Source organism: Cnephaeus nilssonii (assembly GCF_951640355.1).
Source record: "Cnephaeus nilssonii genome assembly, chromosome: 8".
Taxonomy (NCBI): Eukaryota; Metazoa; Chordata; class Mammalia; order Chiroptera; family Vespertilionidae; genus Cnephaeus; species Cnephaeus nilssonii.
In genome coordinates this window covers 94318269-94332995 of record NC_137079.1, presented here as the reverse complement: position 1 = coordinate 94332995, position 14727 = coordinate 94318269, and the positions used below count along the sequence as shown (strand labels likewise).

The 14727-nt window shown below is 40.0% G+C and overlaps 1 protein-coding gene across 5 annotated transcripts in view; it reads left to right on the top strand.

The window, feature by feature from the left end:
• The first annotated feature begins 963 nt into the window (after positions 1–963).
• ESD (esterase D) overlaps positions 964–14727 on the top strand; it is a 30383-nt gene continuing 16619 nt past the window's right edge. The window contains exons 1-6 of one of the 5 annotated variants that reach the window (XM_079779473.1): positions 964–1065; positions 2490–2538; positions 5926–6000; positions 6567–6655; positions 12585–12683; positions 13984–14108. In XM_079779473.1, the coding sequence (XP_079635599.1) occupies positions 5933–6000; positions 6567–6655; positions 12585–12683; positions 13984–14108 (381 nt within the window). In that variant the 5' untranslated portion in view covers positions 964–1065; positions 2490–2538; positions 5926–5932. The other 4 variants (XM_079779476.1, XM_079779474.1, XM_079779475.1 and 1 more) reach the window with 4 other exon arrangements.

Here is a 14727-nt window from a genome sequence, read left to right as displayed (position 1 = left end):
CTGATTCTGTGAGGTAATTTGTCAGCTTCCATAGAGGTCATTCACCTACCAGTCCTTTCAGCAGGATCAGTCCAACAATTTGCAGGGCCCAGTGTAAATGAGACTATGGGCCCCTTGTTAAAAAAACAATAAACAATGTGGCATAGGAAAGAAGCCAACCAGAAAATTAAACCAAATGCAGGAATCTTGTTCTACTACACAAGAGTATACACCCATGAAACTAGTCCTGCCTTTCAGATGATATTATTTACAATCTGTGAGTCTAGCTGTTGGTTAAAAAAATTTTTAAAGCTTTTCTGTAATTAGATTCATTTTCTCCAGGGCAAAGTACACTCAATCAGTTAAATCAAGCAAAAGAAGAAAAAGGCCAAGGGAAGATTTGTTGTAAGCCATCAACTAGCAACCATTACTCAGTTCAATTAACTTTCATTGAGAGAAGGGAAAAAAAGGATATTGGTGGAGTTCTTATTATGTTTCCAGGGATTTAAAAATGGCCCTTGTTTAACTTCAGGTACCAAGTGGGTATACTGGAAAGATTTTCTGTGGGTTTGGGGGTGGGAAGCAGACTTGAAATTATGTCCTAGTTTCCAAATAACTTCACGTGGAAACCTTGTCCACCAGTTAACTTGGGCCAGAATTCAGGTTTATTCCAACGTGGGAGTTTTCCTGTTGCCTCTGGGAAGATGGTGCGCCATCCATGGAGGCCAGTCTTTGATGTGTGGACCCGGGAGAGCAGCAGCAGGAGGCGGAGCCTCCCCTGGGGCTGCGGGGAGAGACCTGAGGGAGGGGCGGGGCCGGCGGGGCGGGGACAGTGGGGGCGGGGACAGTGGGGGCGGGGCCGGCGGGGGCGGAGCTGCGGGCGGACTGGCTGAGGTGGGCGGGTTCCGGAGGGGCGGGTTCCGGAGGGGCGGGTTCCGGAGGGGCGGGTTCCGGAGGGGCGGGTTCCGGAGGGGCGGGTTCCGGAGGGGCGGGTTCCGGAGGGGCGGGCCCAGGCTCGGGCCCCAGCGGCCCTGTCGAGGCCCCGCCTTTCGGCTCCAACTTGGGTTACTGCCGCCGTCGCCGGAGGTGAGACTGGGTGTGCGCAGCGATGGCTGTGCTGGGCTCTCCGGGGTCGGGGGCTGCACCGGCCACGCGGCTGGGGCGGGGCGGACGTGATGCCGGCGGGGCCCGCGGGCGCGAGCGCCGAGACAGCGGCCCGGCCCGCTCGCTGCCCAGCCCGGGCCGCAGGCCGAGCTCTGGGAGGAGCACTTTGTCCCAAATCCCTGGCGTTCGCTGGAATCCTGGAGCGCGTTCGGGCGCTGAGAGGAAGCCGCGTCCGCCACAGGCCACAGAGTTTCCCATTCCGTGGCCTCTTCCCGCCCTGCGCCGCCTGAGGTGGCTGTGCGCCCGGTTTACTGGGGAGACCGGCCACACAGCGCTAGTGTCCCGGGGCCCTGTTCGGGGGGCCGGGAGCCCGCACCGGTGAACGGGGGCCCGCGTCTCCTGAAGCTCTGGCGACTCTGCACCTCCTGTTTGTGTGGTACAGGCCTGTCAGCGCTGTGGCGGCCTGGGGCACATTTCTGAGGGCGTCCTCGGAGACGGCCTCCCGCAGACCTGGTAGGAGGTCAGTGGAGGGTGGGGGAGTAACGGGGGCGAACCTCTGTCTGTTAGCGGCCGGCAGTGCTCTAAGCCAGGCCTGAGTTAACCCCGTAGCCCCGGGGCCGCCGCGGTGCCTGACCCAGGGATGCTGGGGGGAGCTGTGTGTCCGTTAACCCTTTGCACTCGCTTCCTTTTCTCTCGATTCCTGTATTCTACTCGGGATTTAATTTTTTAAATACCCCAGATTTTACAAAGCGCAGCAGTAGAATAAAAAACTGGAGTTTCTTTTCATACAAACTTATTTATTTGGATTTTTTTATATTTCAAATTATTGATACATTCAATACAATTCGACATACGAGCTGCTACTGATGCTAACCGTGTCGAGTCACACTCGACATCCGAGTGCAAATTAAGAGCCAGTGGAGTGGACACTGCAAATAAATGGATCAGCATCAGGGAGTGTGAGGGAGCAGGAGCAAAAACACTACTTGGGAAGAAGGAAAGAATGTGTAAAAACGCAAAAATATTCCTGGAGGTGGATGACATCTAGCTTCAATAAGAGTTGACCTACAATTCTTGGCCAGACACATCTAGGCTTTTTATCTTACTCTGCTTTCCTAGTCCCCACTCCTATTTTCTTCACTCTCAGGACTTGACTACATCTTATACTTCTAAATTATATTTTAAAACTTTAAAAAAATTATTATAGTACCTTAATCCTATGAAGTAGAAATGCTGTTTTATCAGCTGCATTTTCCATGCTACCATATCCCAGGGTCAACAGCCACCTGACTAAGGGGAAGAAAATGTCTCCGTTAAGAATGGTTGATTAATCTACTGTACATGTCTGTATAGCCTTTGTTGTGAAAAGTATGTCCTGTTTATAAACCACTTGTGTTTTTTTCCAGGATCATTTACTCTTTGGTATAGACAAAAGAGCAGTTAGCAACTGGACAGGTAATTTAAGTTTTATATCTTGTATGTTACTTTGAAGTTGAATGAAAAACCTAATGACTTGATTTGAAACATTATTTCACTCATAAAAAATTTTTAATGAAAAATGTAAATTACCTAGTGTGTCATATCATAAATCATAGTATATCTAGTTCTTAGCTTATGTCATATTTCTTAATGAACCTGACTTTTTTCTTGATTTATAATTGACAGTCGTTTCTAAAATGGATTGTTAGAGAAAAAAACATGTAGAGCTTTTATTTATTTTTTATTCATTTTACAGATTTAAAAAAAAGTATTTTTACTTTGTTTTCTCTGACCAAGTGGAAAGTATCTGATTTTGAATTTGAATAAAAACCAGAGGAAATAGACTAGTTGTAGTTTATTCAAATGAATAACAAAGTATGGAGTGATAAAGGACAAACTAATTTTAATTTTTTTTTTAATTTTATCGATTTCAGAGAGGAAGAGAGAGGGTGAGACAGATAGAAACATCAGTGATGAGAGTCATTGATTGGCTGCCTCCTGCATGCCCCCTACTGGGGATGGAGCCTGTAACCTGGGCACGTGCCCTTCACCGGAATCGAACCCGGGACTCTTCAGTCCTCAGGCCAATGCTCTATCCATTGAGCCAAACCAGCTAGGGCAGGACAAACTGATTTTTAAAACTTTCACATAATAGGTAGTAAGAAGTTAAAATTTAATCATTAACTCAACAAATAATTATTAGTAACTCTTATGTACTAGATACAGACTCAGTGTACCCTGTTTTGGGGAAGCAGCAGACAGTACCTGCTAGGTTTAAGAAAATAGGATTTCCCTGTAGAATAATTCAGCACATCATTAATGTATCTATTAGTTCATTATTTAAGATAGGATCTTGAGCAAGAGTAGCTGAAGTAAATATTCAGAATTAATAACATCTAGTGAGTAGTTTGTTGTTTAAGAATTTATCCTTTATAGATTAAAAGCATAAATCTATGAATAGAAGGTTATGTCTCTATAATTGTAGTACCTTAATACTATAAAATTAGTCAATCTTAGTGTCTAAAAAACAGAGTATTTAAAGACCATCTAGGGCAGTGGTCGGCAAACTGCAGCTCGCGAACCACATGCGGCTCTTTGGCACCTTGAGTTTTTAGCAAAGGTCAGCTTAGGAGTACCCTAAGCCTCTCTAATAAAAGGATAATATGCAAATTAACCATCACTCCGCTACATAAGCCACGCCCACCAGCCAAGCCACGCCCACCAGCCAATCAGGGCAAGTATGCAAATTAACCCCAGCTAAGATGGCTACCATTGGGTTTCCCCGGCAACAGAAGAAGCCAAGCTTTCCACACACTCTGGCGGGCCCAGGCCTCCACTCAAGGATACAAAGTTTTAATTATAGAAGGTAAACAAATCCAAGCGGCAGCCACGGATCCAGCAGGAGGCTTGGCTCCGCTCCAGGCTACAAAGTTTCAATTGTAGAAGGTAAATAAATTCCAGATACCAGGGCCTCTGCTTGGGTCACCAGCAGCTTGGCTGGCCTGCAAACCACCATAGGCCCCTTGCTCAGGCCTCTCCACGCCCCAAGGGAACCCCACCCTGATCTAGGACACCCTTCAGGGCAAACCAGCTGGCCCCCACCCGTGCACCAGGCCTCTATCCTCCTATCTAATAAAAAAGTAATATGCAGATTGACCATCAACCCAGCACACAATATGGCTGCCCCCATGTGGTCAAAGATCCTGCCCCTATGTGGACACAAGATGGCCAGCAGGAGAGGGCAGTTGGGAGGCACCAGGCCTGCAAGGGAGGGCAGTTGGAGGCAATCAACCCTGCAGGGGAGGGCAGTTAGGGGTGACCAGGCCGGCAGAGGAGGGAAGTTGGGGGCAAACAGGTTGGCAAGGGAGCAGTTAGACATCAATCAGGCTGGCATGGGAGTGGTTAGGGGGTGATCAGGCTGGCAGGCAGAAGTGATTTAGGGGCAATCAGGAAGGCAGGCAGGCGAGCAGTTGGGAGCCAGCAGTCCTGGATTGTGAGAGGGATGTCCGACTGCCTGTTTAGGCCCGATCCCCAGTGGGAATCGGGCCTAAACGGGCAGTTGGACATCTCTCGAGGGGTCCCAGATTGGAGAGGATGTAGGCTGGGCTGAGGGACACCCCCCCTCCGTGCACGAATTTTGTGCACCGGGCCTCTAGTTAAGTTAATAACAATGTACCTGCCTATATAGTTTAAGTTTAAAAAATTTGGCTCTCAAAAGAAATTTCAATCGTTGCACTGTTGATATTTGGCTCTGTTGACTAATGAGTTTGCCGACCACTGATCTAGGGAGGCAGGAGAGCATAGCAGCAGAGTCTCTGATATCTTTCTGGTTCAAATCCCAGCTTTCCAATGCAAATCTAAGTATTTGGATTTATTGAGGGGATTGCTTTAAGGTAGGATTGAAACTAATCTTGTTTAGAATTTTGCAAAGACATTTCCAAAATTAGCTTTTTAAGTATTTTTGAGGAATTACCCTAGTTCTGCATCTGATCAGCATACAGAACCCTTTACTGAAAAGACCACCAAAGTGGTAATACTTGAGGGAAAGGAAATCCTTTCTTGAGAAATACAAACCAGAGTTAGTCTGGTTCCTCTTTGCTCAGTAAGCACTTATTGATAAAGGTGATTCTCCAATTTTTAAGTTTATTTTTAAAAATTAATAATGTGTGGTATCATAACATTTAAATTTAAAATTATTTATGAAAACTTAAAGGCTTTGCTGGAGAGAAAATAATTACCAAACTTCAAAATTTCCCTAATACAAGCTGTATTTTTATTTATTTATTTTTATTATTTTTTAAAATTTAAATTCTTTATTGTTTAAAGTATTACGTAAGTCTCCTTTTTCCCCCATTGACCACTCCCCGGCCACCCCCACCCCCCAGCACATGCCCTCACCTCCACCCCCCTCTTCTCCTCCCCCCAGTTGTGTTCATTGGCTATGCTCATATGCATGCACACAAGTCCTTTGATTGATCTTTTACCCCCCTTCCCCCCCGCCCGCCTTCCCTCATAGGTTGGACAATCTGTTCGATGTTTCTATGACTTTGGTTCTATTTTACTTATTTATATTCTGCCTCTTTCTAAAAAGAATTTGGTATAGTCCACACATACACAAAAACACTTGCTAATAAATTGATAATGACACACCATAATATTAAAGTTTTTTAAAGTGGTAACAAGTAAAAATGTGTGTATGAAAGTTAGTTTCTTAATATTACTTATTAGAGAAAAATAGCATGTGAGGAAAAAGTACAGGTGAAAAAAAACAGTTGTATGATTGGATAGTTTATCTGAAAACAGTTTTCAAATTTTTCAGGAACTAGTTCTATAGAAATTAATGAGATTAATCTTCATTAATAGGAAAAGAATGGCATTGAAACAGATTTCCAGCAACAAATGCTTTGGGGGATTGCAGAAAGTTTTTGAACATGACAGGTAACCACTAAGAAGATACAATTTTATATGTCTCTCATTCTTCTTCCATCCATTTGATTCTTTAAGACCATGAAGGGTCATTGCTGCATAAATTACTGTTCACATGGACAAAATATGTTTGTTTTTCAATGAAAATTATCTAGCCTTGATAGTAGTGATTTTAATAAAATATTAGTGATAAAGAGCAAATTAAGGATGTGGTACATTTCAGTGCCCATGAGTGAACATATAATTTAATATTTTTAGAATAAATTTTTTATGAAATTTTATACATCATTTTAGAACAGAAACAGTTTTTCTTTTAATAATATTAGTGCTACATTGAGCATATTAAAATTATTTTTAAAATTTATTCTGGCCAAAATGACTGTGTTTTTGTGCACAGAATAGGCTTAGGTTGGTTAATAAATCACTAGCCTAAGTTAGCCCCATTCTTTAAGGGCCAAGGTACATTCCTTAACGTTAGTGGAATTACATTGGGCATTAAATCACTTATTTTATGTTTCTGCCTTGACTGATGAGGAGCATTGATTTTGTGTGTGTGTGTGTGACTGTTAAAATTGCAGTGTTGAACTGAACTGCAAAATGAAATTTGCTATCTACTTACCACCAAAGGCAGAGACTGGAAAATGCCCTGCACTGTATTGGCTGTCTGGTAAGTGTTAAGTATTTGAGTTTTAAAATGGAATTTCTTTTTCTTTTTAACTGGCTCATTTATTTTTACTCATTTATCTTGACTTACTAGTTTGCTTTCTGAGCCATTTATATAAGGCTTTAGGAAACTGTCATAGTTTACTCTTACTTTATCCTGAGAATAATTTCATGCCTACTGAATTACATTTATTTCACTTCTGTTTTGTTTTGTTTTGTTTTGTTTTAATTTTACCTGTTAAAAATTCTAGGGAGAGGAAGATGAAAAACAGTAGGACATGGTTTTGCCCAGGCAATATCTATCCCAGGGAAGACCTTGATACAATATTAAGGCCCAGTAGTCAGCAATTTTTTTACTAAAAGGATGATAGATTAAATTTCATGTAATCATAAAACAGCATGACTAAAAATTATAGCTAGAAATCTATGGATTTTATACAGTAATGTTTTATACACATATCACCACCCCCACAAAAATAGTAAAGCTATTTTACTAAATACAAAATCACATTTAAAAAATTACTTTTTTTTAATTAAATGTATTGGGGTGACATCCTATATAGTAAAGACGTAATATGCAAATGGTTGTTATTCCGTGAAGCATAACGACCAACCGTGTAACGACTGGATCACAGATCAGCAGGAGGGTGGGGCATCGAGCTATAAGCGGGCGGTGGAGAGCTACAGGAGGGGGCAGGGCAGCAAGCTATGGGGGCGGGTGCAGAGGGAGCTACAGGAGGGCGGAGCAGCGGGCGGAGAGCTACTGGAGGGGAGCTGCAAGCTATGGCACATGGATTCGTGCGCAGGGCTACTAGTTGCTTAATAAAATTATGTAGGTTTCAAGTGTATATCATCTGTATATTTATTACATTGTGTGTCCACCCCAATGTATTTCACCTTCTTTTTCAGTTAGACCAAGTAATTTAACAGAGAATGTAAAGTTCTGGACTCAGTGGCAAGAGCTAAGAAAAGTTACTTACCTAGTTTATACCTACATACCCACGTATTTCTTGTAGAGATTTTACCACTCACATAGAACAATATTAAGGTAAAACCAGGACACCAATGACACACTAATTTGGAACTACATACAAGTAACTTCTTATCCTGTTGTCTGGAATATTTTAATTGGACTCCATGGATCTTTTCTGGCAACAGTTTGGAAAAATTACAAATAATAGTAATGCTTCTTAATCAGGTGAATATTAAAGACTGTAAAATGGATATTAGAGAGAGTAAGGTTTGCCACCAGTAGTTTTGAACCTCTGTGTTAACTTTACTTTTACAAGATGTTGGCACTTCATCTATGGAAGCAAACATTACAAGGAGAGACGCAGAAACCAAATTATGGCACAGAGTGCTATCTTTGTTTCCTTGAAATTTCTTCTTATAACTTGTCTTAATAAATCCTCTCTTACGTATGGTTTCATCAAGGATAACCCTAAATACCAATCTTTAAAAATTAGAATGGATATTTTAAATGGCAAAAATTAAGTGCCTATCTGATTTTAACTCAACAACCCATTACTGTGATAGAAAAAAAGCAAACGGTTTTGCTAGAAGAATATTGGGTATTTCCAAAAGCAGTAATAACAAAATTACATGTTTAATTGTTTTAGAAACATAGCTAAAGATGATCTTCCAAATCATGTAAGCTATTTTATAGGCCCAGTGAAGTTATATCATAACACCTAAGATCTCATAACAGGGTGAACAAGTTTTCTAATTCATGGTCCAGAGCTGTATTTAGTCCTTTCTCCTGTTATTTTTGCTTTTTGTTTCTGATAAGATCAACTAAAGTCAGATCTCTTGGTTAAAAGAATAATAATCCAGATCAGAAATACCAGGTGTTGTATAATAGGTACTATAATAATAAGACCCTAAATTCCTAACCAAGATTTAAATCCATTAAGACAAAACATTGAGCTTCATGAGTATAAAAAACAGAATGTTTTTTTATTTACATGAAATAATGGGATAGTTTCCTTAGTGAGATGCTGAAGAACAGATATACCTTGGAAATTAAGGCTTGATTTTCTGAAAAAAGGTAAGATTAACTAGTACACTTGAGAAATAATGACAAAATAATTTTAGAAGATTTACTTTACAATAAATTGAAGGAAAATAATTACAGAAAGATTACATTATCTGTTATACTTCTAAAATTAAGAAACTAATCAAAATCCAAACATTCAAACTGCAATTCTAGAAGGTGGTCTGGATTCATTGTATTGCATCTGACCATCAAAACAGTCTTTCATTAGATTCATGCAAGAATGGGCCTTCCTTCCCCTGGCTGCCGGCACCGCCTTTGCTCCGACTGGAGCTGCCTTTCTGCCTTTGCTCCGGCCTGGAGCCACCTTTCTGCCTTCCCACGCTGCCCAGAGGCCTGGAGCGGCTGGGGTGATGTGGAACGCCTGCATTGTCACCATGGCAATGACACAGGCGTCCCTCCCCGCTCCCGGCTGCTTGGCACCTGCGTATGCAAATTAACCTGCCATCTTTGTTGGATTAATTTGCATACACACTCCTGATTGGCTGGTGGACGTCGTGAAGGTACGGTCAATTTGCATCTTTCTCTTTTATTAGTGTAGATACCCAAGAGAATTGAAAACATGTCCACACAAAAACTTGCACACAAATGTTCATGCATTATATTATACACTAGAGGCCTGGTGCGGATTTGTGCACTGGTGGGATCCCTCAGTCTGGCCTGCACTCTCTCGTAATCTGGGGGATGTCCGACTGCCAGTTTCGGCCCAATTTCTGCAGGCTGCAGCTGCGCTCGCCAGCCGTGAGCCCGGTGTCTGGCACCCATCGGTCAGATAAGTAGCACTCATTCTGTGGGAGCACACTGACCACCAGAGGACAGCTCCTGCATTGAGCATCTGCCTCCTGGTGGTCAGTATGTGTCATAGCGACCTGTTGACTGGTCATTTGGTCACTTAGGCTTTTATATATATAGACTAGTAGCCCATTTGCAGGAAAAATCCTGCAAGCGGCCGCATGCGCAGCCGCTGCCGCCGCTGTTGCAGCCGCCGTGCCTGCACCCGCGCGCCGCTGCCACCTGCCCCGCTTCGCCCCGCCCGGGCTTTCCCTCTGGCAGCCATCTTGCTTTCTGCTTTTCCTTCGTCTTCCTTCTAAGTTGTCATCAGTCTTCACTCCTCCCTCCATCAGCATATGCAAATTAACCTCCATCTTTGTTGGGTAATTTGCATACTCGCCCTGATTGGCTGGTGGGTGTGGCTTTGGATGGTGGGCGTGGCTTGGGCGTAGCGAAGGTGCGGTCAATTTGCATATTACTATTTTATTAGGTAGGATTATAATAGCAAAAAAGTAGAAAAAAAATCAAAGGTTCATCAATTGATGAAATTATAAATAAAATGTGGTCTATCCATTATTCAAAAACATAAAGTAATAAAGTCCTCATAGATGCTACATATAACGTGAATGAACCTTGAGAACTTTTTTTAAATAAATTTATTGATTTCAGAGAGGCAGGGAGAGGGAGAGAGAGAGATAGAAACATCAGTGATGAGAGAGTCATTGATTGGCTGCCTCCTGCACACCCCCTACTGGGGATCCAGCCCACAACCCAGGCATGTGCCTTTGTCCGGAATCGAACTTGGGACTCTTTAGTCTGCAGGCCAAGGCTCTATCCATGGAGCCAAACTGGCTAGGGCAAATCCATAAAGGTAGAAAGTAGTATGTGGTTGGTTACCTGGGGCTAACTAAGGTTGGAAGAAATAGGAGTGAGTACTTATGGGTATGGGGTTTCTTTCTGGGGTGATGAAAATATCCTAAAATTAGATAATGGTGATGGTTGCATAATTATAAATATACTAACAATCATTGAGGTAGTACATTTTAAATGGGTGAATTGTATGGCATCCGAATTGTACCTCCACAAAGTTGTTGCAAAAAAAACCTCGGCTCTTCATATAAAATAAATGCAGTTGATCAAGTAGATATTAAGTAGTAATAATCTCCAGACTCCTGAGAGTAATACTACTATCAGAAATATCTTCATTTCTATTAATCTACAATTCAGTCCCTACTACTTTAATAGAGGGACTTGTATTCTAATTAGAAAAATATTTTTTTTCCTCTGATCTCTAAACAGATTTACATTTCCCGAGTGCAAGGTACTATGCATTGTGTACCAGACACAATTCAAAGCTCTTCACATGTTAACACATTTAATCCTCACACTACTTTATGAAGTAAAAATAAACAATATTATGCCCATTTTTCTTTCTTTTTTTTGGTTACTCCTCACCTGAGGATATTTTTCCATTGATTTTTAGAGAGAGTGGAAGGGAGAGGGAGAGACAGAGAGAAACATCTATGTGAGAGAGACACATCGATCGGTTGCCTCCTGCACGCACCCCGACCAGGGCCAGGGAACCTGCAACCAAGGTAGGTGCCCTTGACTGGAATTGAACTCGGGACCCCACAGTCCGCAGGCCAACGATCTGTCCACTGAGCCACACCGGCCAGGGCTTATGCCCATTTTTTAAATGAAAGAACTGAGCTCTGAATATTTGAGTTACTTTCCTGATTTTGTTTAGCTATAGTAAGTGGTTGTGTGACATGGGGAACCCAGATCTTTCTGAAATCCAAAGCCCGGGCTTTCTACACTATTATCCTTCCTCTTTTGAATACATTTATGTCCAGGTCAGCAAAATTATTGAACCTTTATCTGTATTTGGAGCAATTCTTCACCATGATATGACTTTCATATCTCTGGAAGATGTGCTACAAGGGAACATGGTGGACAGAAAGGATCTTGTTTTCTTGCCATGACTAGTGAAAGTTTGTATATCCTGATGGTTTATTTAACCATAAACTTCCATAACACTTTATCCAATGATACTTGTAACTTTATATGACCTTCACAGGACAGCTATGGGAGCATTTAACCTAAGACAGATCTTAGAGTAATACTGTTACGAATTTTATGAAAAGGGGAACTTTAGCATCTTTTTTTAGAATTATTTCTAAAAAATTATTAATTTAGCAAATCTTGATTAGGCAATCAATTCATAAGTCTGTGCTGCTATTAGGGGATAAATAGAAACTATAAAAGTGTTCTGTAGTTACTCATATTGCATCATGCATATCAGTAAGCTTTGACAGTGCTAATTACCAGGTGTAGTGGGGTATTTATCATTGGCTACTGAAAAAGGGCTGTTGGGTTGGGTGCTTTTGGACTCAGGCATCTATTGCCAGTTCATTCTTGGCCATTCTCACATCTTGGCCAGTCTTATCAGACTCCCATAGTAAGAGAAGTAAATCATCTCTTCTGTCATATTACTGAAAAGCTTAGAGGTAGGAAAAATAGAAGAAACAATTGTAAGAATGGGCTTAAACTCAATTTAAGGAAGGTATGTGGTAGCCATTACCCTCTTCTTAGTACATTGAGGAATACAGAGATGATTAGGCTGGATTTTGTTGCTGTGAACTACTTGTATATAAAAACATTAAGTTATTTGTATTATGATTACCATAGTATTTTCTCACTGTGAATATTTATGTTTTGATGAAGAAATAGTAACATTTCATTAGCATGTTTGATAACATTGCACTGGAGTTGTTATAACACTGGTTCTATGCGCCATATTGCTATTCTACAGCTTGAAAATTTCTGAATTCCCAAATGCATCTGATCCTAATGATTTTAGTGATTGAAACTTTAATGAGTGACTTTCAACGGACAGCTAAGGGAGCACTTAACCCTAACTCAGGTCTTAGATTAATACTGTTATAAATTTTATAAGAAGGGGAACTTTAAGCATCTTCTTTAGAATTATTTCTTTAAAAAAAAGCTTTTTGATAATACCTAGTGAGATTGTTTTTTTATATTATAAAAATGTTAAAGCTTCTAAATCACTTGCAATATAGCATGAGATAACAGTATTTTTGATCTTCAGGTTTAACTTGCACAGAACAGAATTTTATATCAAAATCTGGTTATCATCAGGCTGCCTCAGAACATGGCCTTGTTGTCATTGCTCCAGATACCAGCCCTCGTAAGTGTTCTTGTTCCCAAGTACTTTGTAAATAATATAAATATTTAAGACTAAGTTATAAGTGGGATATTATATACACTTTAAAATTAATTTCATATTTTTGCTATATCTCTATTAATCTTTCAAATGACTCCATGACCCTAAAATACCATGTTATATACATTTTGTATTATATAGGTAAACTGTCTTGTCATATGATAATTATGTCTTTTTTCATCTCTGTTAGTCATCAAATCATCATGCAGTTTAAAAAGGATTAGTTTTAATATAAATGTCTAAAATGTTTACATTAGAGAATATTAAACATTGTGCAGCTTAATCCATCAGATAGTTAAAACTTCTTTTGTGGACCCTGGAAGTCTCAGGAAATGGAATTTAAAGGCCAGCTGAAACTATCTGGAAGTTAAATGGCTGACCTGGAGAAGTAGTGCATTTCCTTTCACGGCTATATTACACAAAAGCAAGACATGTCTCACTAGAAATGTAATAACAAATTTAATTCAACATAGCATCAAAAATATAAAATGCCTAGGCATAAACTTTAAAACTATGGAGATTTATTTTTTTAAATGATAAAATTTGCTGAAGATCATAAATTAAAACCTTAATAATTGGAAAATTGTTATGTTTCTGGAAGGGTAGACTGAATATTACAAAGAGGTCATTTCCTTCGAGTTACTCTACCTATTACTCTAATTCTATTCAAAATTTTAATGGTTGGTTTTTTAGCTACATGTAAATATATAGAATAAATCCTAATAAATTGAAAGGAATACAAAAAAATCCCAATGAGGCATGAGTAAATAGGGGAAACATGATGGAATGATTCCAAAGTACATGAGACACTCTAAGTTCATGATAATAAGTTGAACGCAAGCATTTGTCTCCTGTCACTTCTAAGACCACAGTGATAAAGAGAATTATAGGAAGTGTTGGTTAAGGGCGAGGGTCATCAGAGAAGGAATCTCAGCAGTTTTTGAAATAAAAGAGGTTGTAAGCCCTTTGACAGGTAAAACTGAGTGAGGAAGTACAGGTGGGGACTTCACCATCAGTGCCGGGTGCTTTGTGTTGGCAGTGAATACCCAGCCTGGAAGGGCATTCTTTCTCTCACCTCATTGGCTAGAACATGGCCTCACTCAAGAGGGTCAGGAAGTATGTGCCCCAAAAGGCAAAGAAGAGAGGCCCACAATATCTGGCTAACAGCTTTAAAGCAAATGAACGTTCAGATTCATTTAAAAGTGTGCAATTAAACATGGACCATTACTACAGAGTAGATGAAACCACAAGTTTTCCTTGATAGGTGGCTGCAATATTAAAGGAGAAGATGAGAGCTGGGACTTTGGCACTGGTGCTGGGTTTTATGTGGATGCCACTGAATATCCTTGGAAAACTAACTACAGAATGTACTCTTATGTAACGGAGGAGGTAATTTTATTTATATTGTAATTATTAATCCATGACTGCCAAAACACTTGATTTTGGACACAAAATCCTTCTAGTCCTGAGAATTTTAAACTAGGATATGATATTGTTGAATCTGCTTTCTACAAATTTATTATCTAGTGACAGTTCCAAGGTTTACTAGTATTATCATTCTATTTACTGCCATTTAAATTAACACTAAATACAATTTTAGAGAGTTTAATAATTATATTGGTATCTATGTGTACTGCCCAGGTTACACAAAGAAAACAGTTTATGAAAAATTTTTTTATTTCTCTAGCAGCTGGTTCATTCACACATTTTATAGTGATTAATCAAGGCTTAGAAAGGATAAGTAGTAAAACATTACTTTTATTAATAATATTTATGTTCAGATTATGCATTTTTCTAAATTTTATATCATTTTAATTGTTAATGTATGCTATATTATAAAAACTCAGAAACAATAACATGGAAGTCACCCATTATCCTGTCACTCCAAATAATGGCTGTGTTTGGTATATTCCACATTTTTTTGGTATGATTAGTTTTTCTATAATTGTGAAATATTTTTTATCTTATTTTTTTTTAATTGAAAAAATAAATATTTTTCAATATTTAT